This window comes from Phascolarctos cinereus, unplaced genomic scaffold, assembly GCF_003287225.1.
Source record: "Phascolarctos cinereus isolate Bilbo 61053 unplaced genomic scaffold, phaCin_HiC Scaffold_1;HRSCAF=81, whole genome shotgun sequence".
In the NCBI taxonomy this organism is placed as follows: domain Eukaryota; kingdom Metazoa; phylum Chordata; class Mammalia; order Diprotodontia; family Phascolarctidae; genus Phascolarctos; species Phascolarctos cinereus.
Window position 1 is genome coordinate 209,782,393 of NW_027555514.1, and position 22,960 is coordinate 209,805,352.

At 37.0% G+C, this 22,960-nt stretch overlaps 1 protein-coding gene across 1 annotated transcript in view; it reads right to left on the reverse strand.

The window, feature by feature from the left end:
• SENP1 (SUMO specific peptidase 1) overlaps nucleotides 1-22,960 on the reverse strand; it is a 73,801-nt gene that overhangs the window by 43,297 nt on the left and 7,544 nt on the right. The window contains exons 2-5 of the mRNA XM_020977150.2: nucleotides 13,776-13,823; nucleotides 9,870-9,997; nucleotides 9,024-9,108; nucleotides 4,273-4,426 (exon numbers count right to left, since the gene is read on the reverse strand). Coding sequence (XP_020832809.1) covers nucleotides 4,273-4,426; nucleotides 9,024-9,108; nucleotides 9,870-9,997; nucleotides 13,776-13,779 — 371 coding nt within the window. The 5' untranslated portion in view covers nucleotides 13,780-13,823. The remainder of the gene's footprint in view (nucleotides 1-4,272; nucleotides 4,427-9,023; nucleotides 9,109-9,869; nucleotides 9,998-13,775; nucleotides 13,824-22,960) is intronic.

Sequence of the window (22,960 nt, forward strand, 5' to 3'; positions counted from 1 at the left end):
ACCTGAGTTCAAGTCCAGTCTCAGACCAGACACTTGACACTTACTAACTGTGTGACCCTGAGCAAGTCACTTAACCCCAACTGCCTTGTTAAAAAAAAAATGTATTACTAACAGTACAGCTAGAAGTAATATACATAGACAGATGGTATGGGTATAAAAGCGAATTTGAGGGGATGACATAAAAAAATAAGTAAGGGATGAAAAAGAGGAGTACATTGGGTGCAGAAGGAAAGGAGAGCTAGAATGGGGCAAATTATCTCACATGAAGAGGCTCAAAAGACCTATTACAGTGGAGGGGAAGATGGGAGGGTAGGCTGTGGGCATCGCTTGAACCTTACTCTCACCAGTACTGGCTCAAAGAGGCAATCATATACACAATGAGTAGAATCTAGAAATCCATCACACCCAATAGGGAAGTAGGAGGGGACGAAAGCAAGTAAAGGGGAGGGCTTGACAGAAGGGAGGGTAGATCGGGGGAAGTGGTAGACAGAAGCAAAACACTGTTAAGAGGGAAAGCGTGAAAGGAAAGAGAGGAAAAACAGAATGGAGGGAAATACACAGTTAGTAATCATAACTGTGAATGTGAATGGGATGAACTCTCCCATAAAACATATGCAGATAGCAGGATGGATCAAAAACCATAATCCTACAATATGCTGTTTACAAGAAACACACTTGAAGCAGAAAGATACACACAGAATACAGGTAAGGGGCTAAAGCAGAATCTATTATGCTTTAGCTGAAAAAAGTAGGGGTAGCAATCTTGATCTCAGATGAAGTAAAAGAAAAATAGACCTAATTTTAAAAGATAAGGAAGGAAATTACATCTTGTTAAAAGGTACCACAGACAACGAAGAAATATCAATACTAAACATATATGCACCAAGTGGTATAGCATCCAAATTCTTAAAGGAGAAGGTAAGTGAGTTATAGGAAGAAATAGATAGCAAACCATACTAATGGGGGACCTCAACTGTCCCCTCTCAGAACTCAATAAATCCAACAAAAAAATCAACAAGAAACTAAGAAGATAAATACAATATCAGAAAAGTTAGATATGACAGGCCTTTGAAGAAAACTGAATGGGACCAGAAAGGAATATACCTTTTTCTCAGTAGTATATGGCACCTACACAAAAACCAACCATATATTAGGGCATAAAAACCTTAAAATCAAATGTAGAAAGGCAGAAATATTAAATATTCTTTTTGGATCATAATGCAGTGAAAATTACATTCAACAAAGAGCAATGGAAAGGGAGATTAAAAATTAACCGGAAATTAAATAATTTAATCCTAAAGAATAAGTGGGTCAAAGAACAAATCATAGAAACAATAATTTCATTAAAGAGAATGACAATGAGACAACACATCAAAATTTATGGGATGCAGTCAAAGCAGTACTTTGGGGAAAATTTATTTCTCTAAATTCTTACACATCAACAAAATAGAAAAAGAACCGATCAGTGAATTGGGCATACAACCAAAAAACCTTAAAAAAGGACAAATTAAAAATCCTCAATTAAGCACCAAATTGGAAATCCTGAAAATCAAAGGTGAGATTAATAAGACTGAAAGTAAAAAAACTATTGAGCTAATAAATAAATCTAGGAGCTGGTTTTATGAAAAAACCACTAAGACAGACAAACCATTGGTTAATTTAAAAAAAAAAGAAAGAAGGAAACTAAATATCCATTATCAAAAATGAAAAGGGTGAAATCACCACCAACGAAGAAGTGAAAGCAATCATTGGGAAATATCTTGCCCAATTATATGCCAATAAATCTGACAATCTCAGTGAAATCAATGACTATTTACAAAAATATAAATTACCCAGATTAACAGATCAGGAAAAAGAATGCCTAAATAACCCCTCTTAGAAAAAGAAACTGAACAAGCCATCAATGAACTCAAGAAAAATCCCTAGGGCCAGATGGATTCACAAGTAAATTCTACCAGCCTTTGGGATAAGAACTCACTATTTGATTAAAAAAAAACCTGCTGGTAAAACTAGAAAACAATAGGACACAGACTAGATACAGACCAAAACCTCACACCATATACCAAGATAAGGTTAAAAATGGGTGCATGATTTAGACATAAAGGGTGACACCATAAGCAAATTAGAAGAGCAAGGAATAGTCTACCTGTCAGATCTATGAGGAAGGGAAGAATTCATGACCAAACAAGAGATAGAGAGCACTAGGAAATGTAAAATAGATAATTTTGATATTAAAATAAAAAGCTTTTGTACAAACAAAACCAACGCAACCAAGATGGGAAGGAAAGCAGAAAGCTGGGAAACAGTCTTTACAAGTGTCTCTGATAAAGGCCTCATTTCTCAAATATATAGAAAACTAAGTCAAATTTATAAGAATACAAGCCATTCTCTGATCGATAAATGGTCAAAGGATATGAACAGGCAGTTTTCAGATAAAGAAATCAAGGCTTTTTTTGGCATATGAAGAAGTGCTCTATATCACTTTTGATTAGAGAAATGCAAAGCAAAACAACTCTGAAGTACCACCTCACACCTATCAGATTGGCTAATATGACAAAAAAGGAAAATGATAAATGTTGGAGAGGATGTGGGAAAATTGGGACACTAACGCACTGTTAGTGGAGTTGTGAGCTGATCCAACCATTCTGGAGAGCAATTTGGAATTATGCCTAAAGGGCAACCAAACCGTGCATGCCCTTTGATCTAACAATGCCACTACTAGGTCTGTATCCCAAAGAGATCACAAAAAAGGGAAAAGGACCTACATGTGCAAAAATATTTACAGCAGCCCTTTTCATAGAGGTAAAATACTAGAAATTGAGAGGATGCCTATCAGCTGGGGAATGGCTGTACAAGTCAAGGTGTATGAATATAATGGAATATTATTGTGCAATAAGAAATGATGAACAAGCAGATTTCAGAAAAACCTGGCAAGACTCATATGAACTGATGCAAAGTAAAATGAGAAGAACCGGGAAAACACTGTACACAATATCGGCAACACTGTGTGATGATCAACTAACTATGAATGACTCAGTCTTCTTAGTAACACAATGATCAAGAAAAACACAAAGAAAATGCTATTCACATCCAGATAAAGAACCGATAGACTCTGAATGCAGATCAAAGCACATTTTTTTCACTTTATTCTCTTTTGTGTTTTTCTTCCCTTTCGATCTGTTTATTCTTTCACAACTGTGACTAATATGGAAATGTTTTACATGATAATACATGGATAACTTACATCAAAGTGCCTACCATTTTCAGAAGAGGGGGGAGGGGAAGGAAGGAAGAAAAATTTGGAATTTAAAATCCTGTAAAAATGTATGCTTTGGGGCAGTGAGGTGGCGAAGTGGATAGGGCTCTGGCCTTGGAGTCAGAAGGACCTGAGTTCAAATCTGGCCTCAGACACTTGACACTCACTAGCTGTGTGACTCTGGGCAAGCCACTTAACCCCAACTGCCTCACCAAAAGAAAAATAAAAAAAGAATGGCAAAAATTGTCTTGACATGTAATTGGAATAAAATTATTAAAAAAATTTTTATGACTATTTCAATATAATTGGTTTCCTTTGTAATGCTATGTATTTTATTTTATGCATCTAAAAACATTATTCTGAGAAGGACATAGACTTCATCAAACAGATCAACAAAGGGATCCACAACACAAAAAACGTTAAGAACCCCTGCTTTAGAGTAATGAAAATATAGATGAGGCCACCCCGCTCAGTACAGACCCCTTGGGGAATGGATGAGGCCGCAGGGGTGATCTGAGGCTGAGGTGACTAGGATAAAACTATTCTCTATAGCTGTCAAAGATATCTTCCCACAAACTATCAGGTGAGCAGCGGTACCTCTGTTCTAAACAAGGTCAAGTTGTTTAAATCAATTAGAGAACTGACTGGGTAAACATGAGGAAGGAAACTGAAAAAAGTACTGATTTCCCTACTACAAGAACCACAGAGATCAACTTTGGTCAGTATCCAAAGTAATCATCATGATTCTAAAGGAACTCTCATATACTTATGTGCCATCAATAAGGTTTCCCCTAACCTTCCCATACCTGAGGATAGGGTTTGAACTTCACCAAAATTAATAATAAGTGATTCTAATTACATGAAATTCAAGAATAGATTTGTCCCAACTGTCAACTCTAGACTCCAAAGGAAAACTCCTTCCTACTAAAAAGTAACAATAACAGCTACCGCGTGTGAACATTCTTCAAATCTGAAGTAGGACTGGAAGTAGTGTCTTATGTGGATAGCATACCAACCTGGAGGTCTTTCGAGTGTCATGGTAAAGACTTCGGCTGATTCTGGGTTTCTGTAAAGCTGAAGTTGGTGCAGGAGTAGAATTTCTCCAGTGGCCATTCACACTCTGACCAAATGTTCTTGGCTCAACCAGAAAACTGTCTGAGGAAGGGCTATCTAAAAGAAAAAAATTGTGTATATCACAAATTATAATGTCTGTATAAAATTATCCATATTTAGAGTATTATTTATAGAGAAAGGAAAAATTATAGTAAAAGTATTTTTAAAATTTGCATCAATTAACACTTCGTCCTTCAAGAAAAGGCAGCTAGGTGGCGCAGTGGATAGAGCACCGGCCCTGAAGTCAGGAGTACCTGAGTTCAAATCCGGCCTCAGACTAACCATTTGACACATACTAGCTGTGTCACCCTGGGCAAGTCACTTAACCCCAACAGCCTAAAAAAAAAAAGGCTAAATAAACTATGATCTTTTGATTAATCTACAACTCGTTCAATAAAATTAGCTGATAAAGAATTTTCCCCTCTATTCATCTATGGTGGCCTCCACTGTATGGTTGTGAAAGAGGTATGGATTTGGAGTCCGAAGACCTAGATTCAGATCCCAGCTCTGGTATGTAGTATCTGTGTGACTTCAGGTCAGTTATTTAAGTGCTCTGGGTCTCAGTTTCCTCATCTGCAAATCAGGGAGGGTAGATGAGATAATCTTTAAGACCCATTCTAGCTCTAAATTACATGATCTTACAGAATGGAAATATCAGAATAATTATTACTGACTCATTTTCTAAACCTATTTATAAATCCAAGGTCTCTGTCACAGAACTTTTTTCAAAACACTACTATTTAGATTAGCACAAAATGATATTTCATCAATTAATCTTAGCTTAATGACAAGAAATTCACATTAATGTGACTTCAAAATTAGATTGTAATTTTTTTTGTTCGTGTTAAAGAAATCCCAATACATTTTCCTAACAACTACATTCACCTGTTGATGTTATCTTCATACAAAGCCAAAAAGATAGAAGTCTCATAAAGAACGCCATAAAAATCAAATCCTAAAATGCACAGTACACTGACCTTCATCCCTCACGCTCTTCTGTTTAAATTTAACCAAGAAATAGTCTCTGAGTACTAATGTCTATTTGAGGAATAAGTCTGTCAAGAAACCCAAATTATCCTGACAGGCATGAAATTTGAGACAAGGGCTGATGCAGAGTGACCTTCCTAAAGGTATGTGATAGAAGGTTCAGCCTCAAAGAACATGCATGATACCAGGGAGTCATCACATCCAGAATTAGCTGGTTTTATCAGGGTCTCAGTGAAATCATATAATTCTCTTCAGCTGTTAAAGTGATCAAGCAAAGCCAGACAAGGTCTACCAGGGAGCACCACAGACATTCAGCCTAGGAAGGATTTTGATCTGAGATTCTGGCATTACTGAGAAGTCAAGAGTTGTAAATGTCATGGTTAAGATTACATATTAAGCAATAACTTGCCAAAGAGGTGAACAACAATGGCTCCCTTTTTTGGAGGAGCACTAAATTTAATATCCACTTAAAAACTACTGCAATAAAATATCTTGAAAGTAAATAGCATCCAAAAAGTCACTAAACTATGCATACCCTTTGACCCAGTGATTCTACCAAAAGAGGTAAAAAAAAAAGAGGTAAGGACCCATATGTGAAAAAATACAGTAGTTCTTTTTGTTAGGACAAAAAAAAACTGATAACAAAATGGGAGAATGGCTTAACACATTCTGACATCTGAATGTAATGGAATATTATTGCATTACAAGAAAATGACAAAGGGGATGGTTTTCAGAGAAGTCTTACATGAACTGGTACAAAGTGAAGTGAGCAGAACCAGGAGAACAATTTATACAAAATCTTTGGAAGACTTAAGAATAATAAAGAAAAGGAAAGAAAAGGTCATTAAAACATTTGTTTTAAACACACAGAAGGCAACAGAAGGAATTACAGATAAGCTGGAGAGTGTTGAAAGACACATGTCAAATTTATTATATACGTAAAAAAAGAAAATCAAGCTACATATATGAGATGCAGTTTCATGAAATATTTTTTGTTTCACATACATAGACATGCTAATTTACTTGTCAAGTTCAGAATTATTTTTTACAAGCAAATAGTCTCATATTAGTAAATGTTAACTTGAGAGCCTAAAAGGTTAATGCACCTTCAGAACAATAATCTATAGCTCTAAGGCATATATGCAAATTAAATCACTTTCACTCCAAGCTATTTTTCTTTGTTCAGAAGAAAAAGCTTTTGTCTTCCTTCAAATCAAACTTAAAGTGACTTAAGAATCTAAATTAAATATCTATAGCTGACTATAAGACTGAAACAGTGTAATTATTTTCCTGTTATCAAGAATATCCTTTTGTTTTGTTCATCAATAGCTCAGAAGCAGGTTTTAAAAAACTGGATAGGAAGAAGGATTAGACCTGTGAGCTCACTGGTAGAGGGAATTCCTGAGTGAGATTACTTCCTCTACCAATGCAGGTGTTTGGCACCTTCTTTTGCAACTTATGGTCTAAAGAAACCTAGGGAACTGAGGTTACCCAAGGTCAGATAGCCAGTATATGTCAGAGACAGAACTTGGATCCAGGTCTTCCTGGCTCCAAGCCCAATTCTCTATCCATTGCACCATATTGTTTTTCTTTTTAAAATATTGGTCTCAAATTGATAGGAGAATTAGATTTTAAAAAACTTGATTCAAGAAGACAAGAATAAACTCTATGACTTACTGAAGAGTAATAGTTATTATGACTCTAAGATTCCCAGTACACCCAACTATATTGATATTTCAGTCAGTCAACAAGCATTTATTAAGCACCTACTATGTGCCAGGCATTGTGCTAAATGCAGGAGATACAAAGAAAGACAAAAAACAAAAACAAACAAAAAAACATCCAGTGCCTCCTCACAACGAGTTCACAGTCCAACAAGGGAGATAACATGTAAACAGCTACTGTATACAAACAAGATATTTGCAGGATAAATTGGAGATAATTAACAGAGCAAAAGCATTAGCATTAAGAGGGACTGGGAAAGGCTTCCAGTAGAAGATGGGATTGTAGCTGGGACTTGAAAGAAGCCAGGGAAGCCAGAAGATGGAGAGAAGCCAGAGATGAGCAGGGAGAGCATTCTAAGCATGGGAGAGAGCCAAGGAAAATGCTGAGAATTGGGAGATGGAATGCTTTATGTGATGAAGAGCTAGGAAAGAATCTCAGAATCAGAGAAGAAGCAAATATCAGTATACAGTCATGATGACAGGACAGATAAAACCAAAGACCTCCATTTGGTCCAATCAGTTGGCAAGAAGCAAGGCCAAGGTGACTAGGGTAGTAATTGTTTAAATAAATAAATAGGTCCAAAAGAAGTTGTAAAAACAAACAGAAAGTCCAATGGCTTGGACATGGGTAGACTGAAACAGAAATTTTAAAATGAATACACAGTTAACAAGCAAGATTATGCAAAAAATCAAATGGGTAGGAGAAAGTTATGAAGAAATATATCTTGGATTCAAATGGAAACACTAATCACACAAATTCTTTACTGACTGGTAAGTCAGTAGGACACTGAAAAATTAGAATTTCAGAGCAAGGAGACACCTTAGAGATCATCTGGCTTAACCCCTTCATTTTGTATAAATTAACTAAAGCCCAGATAGGTCACATGATTTGCCCAATGTCACATTTCAGATTAATGACAGACTCAGAACTAGAATACAAAACTTCTGATTTCCAGTTCAGTGCCCTGTCCTCTACACAACCCAATTTAGAGGTCAATGACTCTTTCCACTCTATCATGCAACTTCTCAATATGCTTAGTATACCTCTCTTATATCGGAGTATCAGTTAGGAGAAAGGCAGAACACAGGCTGGCAGGTCAGGAAATAGGGACAGCCCAGAAGAATGTAGGCACTTGCCAACTACAGAATGTATGATGAACAAAAAGGAATAGCTATGACAGGTGCTAGAAAGAATTTATGGCCAATGTGTCAATGAACAAGCTTGGGTCCAAGTAAAGTATCACTGTTTATGTTTAATTATTCCTATTTTTTAGTAGTCCTCTTTCACCGGAGTTTTTAAGGATTTTTTGGAGATTCTCATTGCAAAGTTAAACCTTTTAAAACCAAACCACAGTTTTTCGAAGAACATATACAGGTTTTAAATCAATGCCATGCTCTCTGCATATCACCAAAAAAAAAAAACCTCAATTTTTTTCCAATTGCACCTGCTATTCTCCCCACACAGAAATGTAACCATAAAACAGGAGGCTGGATTAGAAGAAAACTATCTAACTAGTTTGGTGGCACAGTGGACAGAGTGCTCTGCTTGGAATCAGGAAGACCTGAGTTTAAATCTGGCCTCAGATACTGACTAGCTGTGTAGTCTTGGGCAAATCACTTAACCCTGTTTGCCTCAGTTTCCTCATCTGTAAAATGAGCTGGAGAAGGAAATCGCAAACCACTCCAGTATCTTTTCAAGAAAACCCCAAATGGGGTCACAACTGAATGACCAAACATCTAAATAAAAACTTGAATTTAGTTGTGACTAGAATTGAAAAACAGCAACCAAAAGAAGAGCTTTAAAGTAATGCTTTAAGGGAGAAATGACACATCATTCTTAACACCTGCTAAACTTTAAGTGATAGCAACTACAAACATCCAACTGGAAAGAAATATATAGCACATTAGAAGCACATTTTATGACTCCAAGAAATGCATCATACCTGAATAATAATTTGGGTTATATACTGTACTCCTTGCGGAACAAGTAAAAGGTGGATCCAAATTTTCAGGCCTGGAAGGCAAACCCTAAACAAAATTAAGAATTTTTTAAAATTAGATTTCAGATAATAAGATGTGAAGGAAAAAACACATATTAAAAGAAATTTTATTCATTAAGTGAGACTACAACATATGTTAGAAAGCAAGAAATTTAAGCAAAGAATCTGAGAAGGAAAAAAATGGCAGTTGGACGAAGTGATTAAGGATACAAAAATGAAAAAGAATGGAATAGTTCAAAAGTTGTTTCACGATTTTATTTTAATTCAAAGCATGCTCATTAGCAAAGTACAGATCTCATGATATGAAATGCATCTACTTGTTTGAATAATGAATCTATTCTACATCCTTTGCTGAGAAAGCTATAGCCTAAAGCACCAAAGAGAAAAATGTGGCTCGCTAGTGGATACTACTTGCTTCCCAGAGGCTTTTGGGTAGAAACTATTAGCAACAATTCAATTAGAGATTCTCAGAGCAGCTACAAGCAGACACATTTTCTTTATCATTGCTCAGCAACTTTACTAATTTATTAGAGCACTTATATTTATGCTATAATATTTATTATCTATTCAGAATGTAGCATGTTTTCTCAATGTTGTGTTGCTTCAGAGAGCTCATAAGTAATTTGATAAGTGTTTCATCTGCAAAATATCAAACAGTAAAATTTGCTCATTAATGTTTTTTATCTATGAAAATTCACATAATGGTCATTTGGACAGAGAAATATAACTATATTGAAGAAAAATTTAAAAGAGAAAACATTTAAAATAAGTTAAGAAGTGATTCCAAACCTGGTGGTCAGAAAGTGAAGGCTGGTTCTCTTGAAAACCTATCTCTGGCAGATGTGTTTTGAATATGGTGCTGTGGTTTACTAAAGTCATTTCTCTAGACTCCATCTTCATAGTATCAGAAATCTCATCTGAAGGAAAGAGCACAAATTAGTCCATTTTACTGTATACCTCAATCTAAATTCTCTCCTGCTGAATCAAACTTTTTGTTATAATTTACTTTTAAAATTTTTATTGACACATTTTTTTGCCACAATCATAACCCAGGAACCTCTCCCCATACCCTTGTCCCCCAAAACAAACAAACAAATGATACATTTTTTTTAAAAAGAACTAATTTTTGGATGCAATATAATTTGAGTGATTTCCAAAGATGATGTTATAAAACAATTCCACAATTAAGTGGATTCTCTTCCTCTAGCTACTCTAATCACTAGCAAGCCATCTTAATTTGAGCAAGAAAAAGGATTAAGTGCAGAAATTGGCCTATTTACAAGTAGGGTGTACTACAGGCAAAGTAGCAGATAGAACCTTCAGAAGTACACAAAATGCTTTATTCAAGCTTTAAAAACTAAGCATGTTACTAAAAACCAGACTTTCCCCCAAAAAACCCCACAATTTGTATTTAAATAAAAAATAAATAATTCTATTTACTCATTCTTATGCTCTATGCTATTGAATTTTTTTTTAAAGTATGGGATGGATCTTTTTTTTTTGGTGTTTTCTTTTTTAATTTGCATCTGTTTCTTTGATTTTCTTTAAGACTTTCTTTACAATAAGTATACCCATAGGGTCCAACTGGGGCATAACATGGAATTATATCAGCCAATCACTGATTTCTGCCATAAAATAGTAAATTCAGTCAGACACATATAGGAAATAGAAGCAAAGACAGGTAACTAAGGGTAAATAACAAAGGGGTAAAAATGGTATCAGGAATCCTAAAGCTAAGAGGTTGATGGTGAATACTAAAGACAACAAAAAGAAGCTTTCTAGCTATAATGGGACAGAAATGATCAAAAAAGGGACAAGACCACTTGGTGCGGATAGAATGACAAAGGATGATAGAAAAGGCTTAAGTAAGGAAAAAAAATCTTTGGACTACAAAAGATAGAATCAAAATGATTAGCAGGAAGGTGAAATTCACATGAGGTTCACAATAGGTGAGGTGATCAAAAAGCACCTAGCTCTCCTCAAGTAGTTCAAGTTCTTAGGTCCTGACAAACTGCATCCCAAGGTAACGAAAGAACTTAGGCACATGTACAAGCAGTGATACTTCAAAAATCATAGAGAAGGGAAAAGATGCCACAAACCTGGAAGCAAGAAAATACAATACTGATTTTGAAATAAAAAAAATAGATAGTAGTCTTCATAGGATGAGCAGGTCGGCTTGACCAATTCCTGGCAAAATTCTAGAATGCATGATTTTAGGAAGAGAAGTGGTGCCCTCTAGGAGCAAGCACTGCTTCAGCAACAGATTATGGAAGATGAATCTCATTCCCTGTTTTGATAGAGTTACTAGTTACTCAATCAGGATAATTACACTGATAGTGAATACTGGAATTTCTCCCACTCATTTGCTAAAGTTTCTTACAATATTCTACTGGACAAAATAGGGAGATGTAGGTTAAATGACTGTAGAGTTAGGTAGGTTCTGAATTATTTGAATAGCTGGATCCAAAGAATAAGGAATAAAGGGTCTACAACAATCTGAAAGGAGGTTTATAGTGGAGTGTCCCAGGAACCTGTCCTGGGCCCTGTACAGTATTTTTTTAAATAACTATATTGGATAAAAGTACAAATACTATACTTGAACAACTGGCAGATGACAGAAAGCTGGTAAGGAAACAGAGATGGGTTCTAAAATATTATCAACAGAATAGAATGATGAGCTGAATCAAAGAAGAAAAAATTGGTTAAGGATAAATGTCAAATCTTGCCCTTAGATTCAAAAGTAAACCGTACAAGGACAGAATAAGGGAAGCATGGTCAAAATCCATTTTGCATAAAAGAATTCTGCGAGTTTCAGTGAATTGCAAGCTCATTTAGTCAGCACTGTGACATGACAGTCAAAAATCTAATTCTATGATAGATTGCATTAATAAAGGCATAGTATCTAAAGTAAGGGATCATAATGGTCTCCCTTGTACTCTGTCCTATTTAAAATATGTTTTGACAGCTTTGTTCAGTTCTGGCCACATTTTAGTAAGGAAAATGACAACCTGAATGCATGAAGAGCAGAGTCACTAGGAAGGTGAGGAGACTAAAGAGCACACTTACTAGGCTCAACTGAAAGAACTGGAAATGTGTAGTCTTGAGAAGAAAAGCATAGAAGGGACATGAGTTGTCTTCAAGTAACTTGGGGTAGTTATATTAGAAGAGGGATTTTCTGTTTAGCCCTAGAGGATGGGACCAAAGTGACTGAGCTATTTCTAGAGGTAGTGGATTCCCCCATCATTGGAGATCTGCATGTGAAGGCTAAACACCTACTTGTTGAGAATATTGTGGAAGGAATTCCTATTCAGGAAGTACTGTCCTAGATAACCTGTGAGGTACTTCTAACTCTGAGATGAGTTCTATGACTCAGTGATATTTGTTACTAACCAGATAGAGGTAGCCTAAATTGGTAAGAACCATGGAAATTCAATGAGAATAACAACAAACAATATGGTGGAAAGGAGGGGAACAGAAATAGGAGGGAGGGAATGTTGGAAAGAGGTAGAAGAGAAGACAATGGGAAAAAGAGGTTGTTGTTGTGTTTTTTGTGTTTGTCCTTCGTTCTCAAAGAGGCCATGACATAAGGGAGATGATGACATGACTTTAATTTGAGTAAGAGAGGGCTGTGCAAGGTCATCAGCCTCATTTTCACCTCCAGAGCCATCTGGGTCCAGTGGCCAGATATTCAACAGGACTGGACATGGCTCAGGATGCAATGGGAGACCCTGGACTTTAGTTTAAAAAGCTAAAGTCTTTTCAGGTTTTCACTTTGAGTGAGATAATACCCACTCGGTGAATAGGCCTCTTTAAGAAGTGAGTCAATTGAACTGGGAGGGGAAGACCCTCAGAACTGCTGGCCAAAAGAGAAGCAGTTACTATCTACATTCACTCTGAGCAAGAAAGGCCCAAAAAACAATAACTAAGTGGACAGGGACCTATTGTTGTCCAATCTATGAGCTCCAGAGCCATCCTGGACCATCTCCAGTCAAATCTGGCCACTGCACCCAGATGGCTCTGGAGGAGAAAGTGAGGCTGGTGACCTTGCACAGCCCTCCCTCACTCAAATCAAAGTCAATTACAAGTCAAGTCATCATCTCCCTGCTGTCATGGTCCTCTTCAAGAACAAAGGACAAACACAACTTGTGAGTAGTCTGAGCCGCCTGTCAGTTCCAGTTGGGAAAAAGAACAGAAAGAAAGGAAGGAGGGAACTAACAGAATATAAACATCACAGAGGATATGGTAAGCTGTAATCTTAAAGCTTTTTATGGCCAATCTCAAATTTCTTTCAAATTGGCTACCAGTAGATTCTTATATTAATCTCTTCCATAGGAAAAAAAAAACAGACTTATGAACTAAACAGTGGGAAATGTTATAGCCGCAACAGTTCCCAAGACCATATAAACAGAGCCAAAAATTCACATAAAGCAGATGATTTACTCTACTTTGCTTTCTTCTGTAAAAGAAATTAGAAGATGCCTCCTAAATGCTCTATTTAGAAATGCCTTATCAAAATGAGGTTTGTGTACATATTAAGTAATTAGAACTGAAAAAGCACTTAAAATTAACATCAAGTACAAAGATATACACCCTAGAACTATGTGAAAAGATTGGTCAGACCTTTGTACTCTTATCTCTAGTGCAGCTGAGATGTCATAGGAGTTAACACTTCTACCTTCATATGGTTGTTCTTACCCATGTCCAGTCTTTTCAGATCACATAATTCAGAGAAGATACAGACTCCTAGAAAAGACATTACACAAAGGAATATTACATGCTGAACAGTATGTATATATGTATCCATATATATATCCATATACATATATGTGTGTGTATATAGACATACACATGCTTATAATAGTAGCATTAGAAGCCATAAGGGGACAAGTTAATCTTTGTGTTCCTTGTAAATACTTACAACCAAACTAAATATAAGACAAGAGGGAATTGGCCCCGTTTCCCTTAAATACAAAATGAACAGTCAGACTAGATCAGTTCTTAACATTTTTTATGCCATGGACCCCTCTGGGAATCTGATGAAGCCTAGGGACCCCTTCTCAGAAAAATGTTTTTAAATTTATAAAATAAAATACTTAGGATTACAAAGGAAACTAATTATATTGAAATAGTTATCAAAATATTTTTTTTTAAAAAAAGGTCAAAGATGTCAGGTTTAAGAACCCCTGGACTAGATGGTCTTTTCTGAAGTCCCAACTTTAGATCTACAATCCCATGATTCTATGACAGGAAAATGAATGATTAGGAAGTAATAAAACTAAGCTGGGGTAAACATTATGTTACAGATGGGAAATCTAGAAGGGACATTAGAGATCACTAGCCCAACCTCCTCATTTTACAAATGAAGAAACTGAGAACCAGAGAGTAAGTTAAATAATCATAACTTGAAAAGCTAAAAAGTCAAAATCAGAACTCAAGCCTTCTTACTTATCATGGTCTAGAGCTCTTTCCTACCATCTAATTCAGGCAGATTTATCTAAAATTGAGCCTGAGGGACTTTCTTAGTTCACGCATATATCTCATCATAAATTATACATAGATAGAAAGATTGATAGACAGATAAAAGCCTGGCAGTATTCCAGGCAGTATATAATTCTCTGCCTTTCTCTGGTTGACATTAACAGACATTCCCTAAGGGTGAAATAATGCATAATATACAGTAAAGATTACATGTTATACTATACAACTCCTTCCTAGAACTGCTAAAGACCAAAGTGTCTGATCACTTAGATCTGTTAAAAAGGTTTCCCCAGCTAAAATTTAAGTTTTAAAATCGCTTAATGAGCCAGATTCTTCCTCTCAAAAGACACTGTTCTCAACCACCCTATCCTCATATTTTCTTTTAAAAATGTCTTCAGGGGCAGCTAGGTGGCACAGTGGATAGAGCACCAGCCCTGGATTCAGGAGGACCTGAGTTCAAATCCAGCCTCAGACACATAACACTTACTAGCTGTGTGACCTTGGGCAAGTCATTTAACCCCACAGCCTAACCAAAAAAAATAAATGAATGAAAAATGAAAAAAATCTTCAGATCTTGGAAAAGAAGAGAAAATTAGATTTGCCACAGAATTAAAATAGCCTTTTCTCAGTTCACTCCATCAGGCAAGTCATTCAATAATCAACTTTCACTATTCACTATTCTCCTCACCCTAAAAACAACCACCCTAAAAAAATTTCTTCAGTAGGCCTCTACCGCTTCCCAAACCTGTTTATTAGGTGCCTCTCCAGCACCAGTCTCAGGAAAGCAACAACAATCTCTAGCTTTACTATCTACTCCACTTTTCCACAGAGCTGGTACTCGTTCCTTAAACATCACCCACCTTTCACAACCATGACCAAGTCAATTCTGCCTATTATTCCTATATAAGATCTGCTGACCTACTCCCAACTGCCCCCGTTCACCAGCTTTCTAACTTTATGGGCCAAAGCCCTCCTTCCTAGATACCATATGCACATAATTTGTTTGTTTATGCATTCATCTTCACACCAAAAAAAAAAAGAATGCTCTTTAAGGACAGAAGGGTTCCACCTCAAATTCCCCATTCAACAGCTTTTTATATTTTAGCGAAATGAAGATAAAAAGGGAAATAATCTTTCTTTGAAATTCTAGCACCATGTCCCACACTCAACCCTTCTCCCAACCACAGCCACTAGAATGTAACATGTAGGATGGTTGTGGATTTTGGGGAGGGAGGATTGTAGGACACATTTTTTTGTTTTTTGGTGAGGTAATAGGGGTTAAGTGATTTGTCCAGGGTCACACGCCTAGTAAGTGTCAACTGTCTGAGGCCACATTTGAACTCAGGTCCTCCTGACTCCAAGGCCAAAGCTCTATCCACTGAACCACCTAACTGTCCCTGGGATACATTAAAAAAAAATGCATATAGTTCGTTCCCCTCTCTACAGAATACATGTATTTACTTTGTGATAACTGATGTATGTACAATTTAGGTTCAAAGACTTCAATGGATCAATAAACACTTATTAAGCACCTAATATGTGCCTGGTACCATGCTAAGTGCTGGGGATACAAAAGAGGCAAAGGACATTGCCTTCAAGGAGCTTACAATTCAATGGGAGAGACAACATACAAATAAATATATACAAATATATATATATATATATATACAAAGAAGCCAAAAATAGGATAAATAGAAAATAATTAACAGAGGAAAGGCACTGAAATTAAGAGAGGTTGGGGAAGGTTTCCAGGTAGGTATGATTTTAGTTGGGACTTAAGGGAAGCAAGTAAGGTGAGTAGTCAGAGTGAAGGAGGGAGAGTGTTTTAGGCATGGGGGACAGCCAAAGAAAATGCCCAGAGCCAAGAGATGGAATGCTTTGTTTGTGGAATAGTCAGGAGGCCACTGTCACTGGATTAAACAGTACATGGTGGAGAGAAAGGTGCATGAAAACTGGATAAATAGGAGAGGGCTAGGTTATAAAATGGGCTTTGAATGCCAAACAGCATTTTGTATTTGATCCTGGAGGCAAAGAGATTGATGGGGTGCTTGGGTACCTGTACTCAGACCCCAGTTCCAACACCACATTTCTCCCTAGCCTCAAAACACTATCCCTGACAGTTTTCTCTCCAGCCCAAAGACCCCATCTCTGACAATAACTCATGAGTGGACCCAGTGAGGCAAACTATCTCTCCCTGTTACAAGAACATGTTTGACCTCTGTAGAATTGCCTTTGTATGAACAAAACTATCTTATATCAATAAAACTATCATGTACTGATTCCCAGAGTTATGTACAATCCAAAGGTCAAGTTATAGACATCAACTCTCAAAACACCCCTTAGGAATCCCCCTCCCCAGTTTCCTGTAATAAATAATGCCTATGACTAAGGTTGTATGTTATCACTTGATTAGCATACTTGGCACACAATCCACTACTTTTCCCATATAAGCTTTAGCATCATTCCTGTTAGGCTACAAGTTCCCTAGGGAGCTCTGTCCACCGTGGCAAGTTCCCTTAGGGAGCTCTGCCCTTATTAGCCATTATAAGCCATTATAAGCCATTAGCTTATTATAATGCCATATTAGTGTTATAATAAACTTTTGTGAACTTGATTTAAAGAATGCTTGAGTCTGTGAATTCATTCCAGACAACCCTGTTCTGTACTCTGGTCCTTTGTGTGTGTGTGTGGCGGGGGGAGAATCCCTGAACCTCCCAAACCATATCAAGGTGACATAATCAGACCTGTGATTTAAGGAAAATTATTGTAGTGGCTGAATGGAAAATGGATTGTAGTGGCAGGCAGACCTACCAACACTCTATTATAATAGTCCAGATGTGATATAAGTTTACCACTAGAGTGGCAGCAGTATCAGGAGAGAGAATGGTGTATATTCAAAAGCTGTTGTAGAGGTGAAATCAACAGACCTTGACAACAGACTGGATAAGGGGGCATGAGACAGTGAGGAGTCAAAGATGACTCTGGGGGATGGGAGGATGGTGTTGCACTCTATAGCAAGAGGGAAGGTTGGGGAGGGAGGTTTAAGGGGAAAGATGGTGAGTTCAGTTTTGGACATATGAAGTTTAAGATGTCTACTGGACATCGAGTTGGAGATGTAAGATTGGAGATCAGCAGAGAAGCTGGTGAAGGATAGAGAGATTTGAGAATCATCAGCATAAAGATGGTAATTAAATCCATGGAGCTGATAAGATCTGTAAGTGAAGTAGTATAAAAGGAAAAAAGAAGTAGACCCAAGACAGAACCCTGTGGGCCACTTATGGTTAGAGGGTGTGATCTGGATGAATATCTATCAGACAAGGTGGAAGGAGAATCAAGAGACAGTGGTGTCTCAAAAATCTAGAGAGAAGACAGTATCAAAGATAGAAGGACCAACAGCATCAAAAGCTACAGAAAGATCAAGGAGAATGAGGACTGAGAAGAGGCCATTGGGATCTGACAACTAAGAGATCATTAATAACTTTGGAGACAGCAATTTCTGTCAGAAAACTTAGGGAGTTAAGGAGAAAGTGAAAGGAGAGAAAATGAAGGAACTATTGGAATATGGCCTTTTCAAGGAGTTTAGCTACAAAGGACAAAAGAGATATGATGACAGTAGGGGAAACATGTATGTTTGTATGCAATAGGAAATGAGCCAATAGGCAGGTAAAGACTGAAAATAAGTTTACTTCAGGGTATAATAACCCAAAGGAATAAACATTGTTTTCAAAGTCAAAAAAATGGAATGTGGAAATTTCAAGGTTTGCTTAGGGCCCACAAATGCCATGATAGCTATAATGATGACCTCTGGTACTGCTCTAACCTAAATCATTTGGGAGATTCTCTGAAGTTCCAACATAATTAATTGGTTAAAAATGTATGTTAAACCATCTCTTGAATATCTGACTATATCATGTTAATCAAAAGAGAAGGAAAATTCTAACAGGGAAAAATCTGTCTAGAAAGAACTCTGGAAAAACAACAATCTCAGTTTTTCTTGCTGTCACTGAAATAATGAAAATAGAGTACAGAGTAAGTGCTACCCAGGTCCCATGGCTGTGTGCATTCAACTGACCAAGTCCTACCAAATGAATCATCTCATTCTGAAATCGCTAACAATTCTGTCACAATTTTACATCACTTTAAGAAACTTGGACATCCTAAAACATTAGAAACAACACCTTAAAAGTTCTACTTACGGGGCAGCTAGATGGTGCAGTGGATACAGCACCGGTCCTGGAGTCAGAAGGACCTGAGTTCAAATGTGACCTCAGACACTTACTAGCTGTGTAACCCTGGGCAAATCCCTTAACCCTGAATGCCTCAAAAAAAAAAAAGTTCTATTTACCTAATAGGGGGCAAAGAACTTCCCAAAACACTCTACAAAACATACTACCTAGGTTAGAGCAACACCACAGGTCATCACTATAGCTGAAGGGGAATAGGCTTATCCAATGGCATATAGGTATTAACAGTACTAGAATTAACAACGACAAGCGCCAAGAAGAAATGGAGTATGAGGACTGAGAAAAGACTATTAGTTTTGGCCGGATGAAGTCATTAGTTATCTTTGAACAGTTTTATTAGGGTGGGGAGAATAGAACCAAACTGAAAGGAATTAAGGAAATAGTGTGGTACAAGGGCAAAAGCACTGGATTTGGGGTCAAAGACCTGCTATTGGCCTGACACTACCTGTGTGACCTTGGGCAAGTCCCTTTCCCTCTCTGGTTCTCAATTTCCTCATCTGTAAAAGGAGGAAGGTGGTCTAAAAGACTCCTAAGGTCTTCCTATCTTGGATCTCTTGCCTCCCTGACCCACCGTTCATAAAGATGCCAGACTTCCTTCCTCAAAGATACATTTGGTTATGTTATTCTTTTGTTCAAAAATCTTCAGTGAGTGGCTCCTTATTGCCTATCAAATAAAGTTCAGATTCTTCTTTCTAATATTCCAGGTCCTCCACAATTTGACGTTGCCTTGTTTTTCAAGTTTTATTTCACATTACTCCTAAATCATTCTGTTAGACTTGGCTGCAGCACAGAATATATTCCTTAACCCTAAAATATTGTTTTCCCCTTATCACCTAAGATATTCTATTCATTAGCCAAGGTCTAGCTCAAATGCCATTTCCCCCTCCAGTTCCAACAAGTGAAGAATGGTTGAATATGTTGTGGTATATGAAAGTGATGGAGTTCTACTGTGCTATAAAAAATGAGGAAACAGATGATTTCAAAAGGACATGGAAAGACTTCCATGAACTGATGCAGAGTGAAGTGAGCAAAACCAGAACAATGCATATCAATATTCTAAAAATGAGCAGTTTTGATGTTTTTTTATAAACTGATAAAATAAGCAAAACCAGAACAATTTATGCGATACTGTAAAAAGAAACAACTCTGAAAGCTTTAAGAACTATGATTAATACACTGACCATTCATGATTCCAAAGAACTGATGAAATATGCTATCCATGACAGAGAAGTGATAGATTTGGGGTGCAGAATAAGACATACAACTATGCATATATGTTAAAAGAAATTTGTCTTTTTTCTTTTTTTTCAATGGGATGGGGATAGGAGAGAAAATATATTTCTGCTATTTTTTTAAAAATAGAGATGGGACGTGCTACAGATGGAATGTTGTATGCACTCTCAGATGAAGTCTCTGTATTACTAATTTTGCTTGACTGTTTTACTTTGCTACAAGAAACTTCTCATAAAGTTGGAATAAACTATAAATAAATGCATGTAATATAAAAACAAAACATACCAATAAAACTTAAAGTAACAAAAGAACAAAAATAGCATATAGCTTTTTAAGACTTTGCACTGTGCTTCTCTTATTCTATACTTGGCAGAATAATTCTTCAGGCTTTCAAGTTTCACATCTTTTATTACTGTTTGATATTTTGCTTATGTTGTGTACTGGGTCATCTTCTCACTAGAAGTGCCTTAATCAAGACTAGGTCTTATCTAAACTTTGTAATTTCCCTCAGGGTGCCTCCCTCTCAGAATGCCATACTTTACTGCCTGGACTTTACTCAACTAGGCAACTAAGACCAAAGGGTATAGAACAACAAAATGACCAATCAGATCTGTATATAAGAAAGATAAATTAATCTTCTTTATCCGTCAAGTTAAACAGGTTGTGAACAATGATTCTGAAGGGATGGATGGAGACCAGACGTTGGGAGATGATGAAGGAGTTTATGGCAGAAGTCCAGGCTGGTGGTAATGAGGGCATACAATAGGGTAGCAACAGGAGAAAGAACAGAATAGCTTTGAGTGTAAGAGTTAGCATTTATATTGGCTTTAATGTTTGCAAAGCACTTTACATGTTATCTAATTAGAACCTTGCAAGAATCAGTCAAATTTCATACTATTATTATCCCCATTTTACAGTAGAGGAAACTGAGACAAATGGAGGTTAAGTGATTTGCCCAGTCACTCAGCTTGTCAGTGTCTCAGACAGGATTCAAACTCAGGTCTTCCTGACTTGAGGTCTACTCTATCCGCTGCACTACATAGCTTAGACTGGCATACCTTGGCAACTAAGTGGACGTGGAAGGTAAGGGAAATAGAAAAGTTAAAAAAAACTAAAGACAATTGATTAATGCTAGTACAATTGACAGAAATAGCATATTGGGGAATGGTGCTATTGTTGCTCAGTTGTGTTCTACTCTTCATGACCCCATTTAGGGTTTTCTTGGCAGAGATACTGGAGTGGTTTGCCATTTCCTTCTCCAGCTCATTTTACAGATGAGGAAACAGAGGCAAACAGATGTAAGTGACTTGCCCAAAGTCACACAGCCAGCCAGTAAGTGTCTGAGGCCACATTTTGAACTTGGGTCTTCCTGAGTCTAAGCCACCTAGCTGCCCCAATGGTTTTGTAGGGTAATATAATCTTTTCAGTATATGGTGAATATAGAACATTTGGGTAGAAGTATTTCTGGGGAGGAGTTGGAGCTGAACATATGGGAGACACCTGAACAGAGGAGCTACGGGGAGTGAATAAATAAGATCGGTAAAGGAGTAAGCAAAGAAAGAGAAAGGAAAGCCAAAGAATCTTGGAAAATGTCCAACTTAACAGGTTAGGAGAAACCAGTGAGAGAGAAAAGAGTAGTCAGAGGAGGAAAACCAGACTTTTAAAGATGCCAGAGGAGGATAAAGTGGTCAACAAATGTCAAATGCTATAAAGAAGTGAGAGGATGAAAAATGAATGAGTCACTGGACCTTTAAGAAAATGAGAATGATTTCCATGGAACATTGGGATAGGAAGATCGATTACAGTAGGCCTAGAAGTAGTCAGATTTACTTGGAAGCATCTAGTATAGAATACTCTTTAAGAGGCAAGGCAATGAGTGGAAAAAAGGAAAAAGTATAAAATTAAAAACTCTATGAGAGTAGAAAGGTTAGAGGATTGGGGAGAGCAAATACATTAGTTCAGGTAAATAGAAAGGAACAAATAGCCTCAGTTATTCACCCAGGGTCACAAAGCTAGTAAGTATCAGAAATAGGATTTGAACCTAAGTCTCTCCTGATTCCAGTCTCTTTCTACCACACCATGATGCCTATAAGGAATAGATCATTTTCTGATCCAAGACAATTCCAAAAGACCTGTGATAGAAAATGCTAACCACGTCCAGAGTCTGAATGCAAATTGAAGCATACTATTTTCACTTGTTTTGTTTTTTTTTCTTTCTCAAGGTTTTTTCCTTTTATTCTGATTTTTCTTTCACAACATGACTAATGTGGAAATATGCTTAACATGACTGTACATGTATAACCTATATCAGATTGCTTGCTGTCTTAGGGAGGGGGGAGGGGAGGGAGAAAAATCTGAATCTCAAAAATTTTACAAAAATGAATGCTGAAAACTATCTTTACATGTAATTGAAGGAAAAAATAAAATACTATTTTTAAAAAAGACTGGAAATGAAAAAAAAAGGAATAGATCATTTTTATTTGGTGGGGAGAAGGAAAGGGGGAAGGGATTAGTAGTAAGAAGTGGTCAAGGAAGGCTTCATAGGAGATGTGGCTTTGAAGTTAGGGCTTCAATGAAAGAAGATGAATGTGGCAGAGGTGGTGGAAGAGAGGAAACAGTTAATTCAAAGAGGGGAGAGAGGGTGAGAGAGAGAGAGAGAGAGAGAGAGAGAGAGACAGACAGACAGACAGACAACAGGAGTAAAGGCCTGCAGGCAGGATAAGAATAAGTGGTGAACTGGAGGGTAGAAAGTAGTCCAGTTTGGCTAGAAAAAGCAATGATGAGAAGGCTGGAAAAATAGGTTTGAGTCTCAATGTAGAGAACCTTAAATTCTAGAATCAGTTTATAGTTCTTTGAGTAGGCATGGGGAGTCAATGAAGGGGGTTTAAGTAATGACATGATCATTAGAACTCACTAAATTACTTG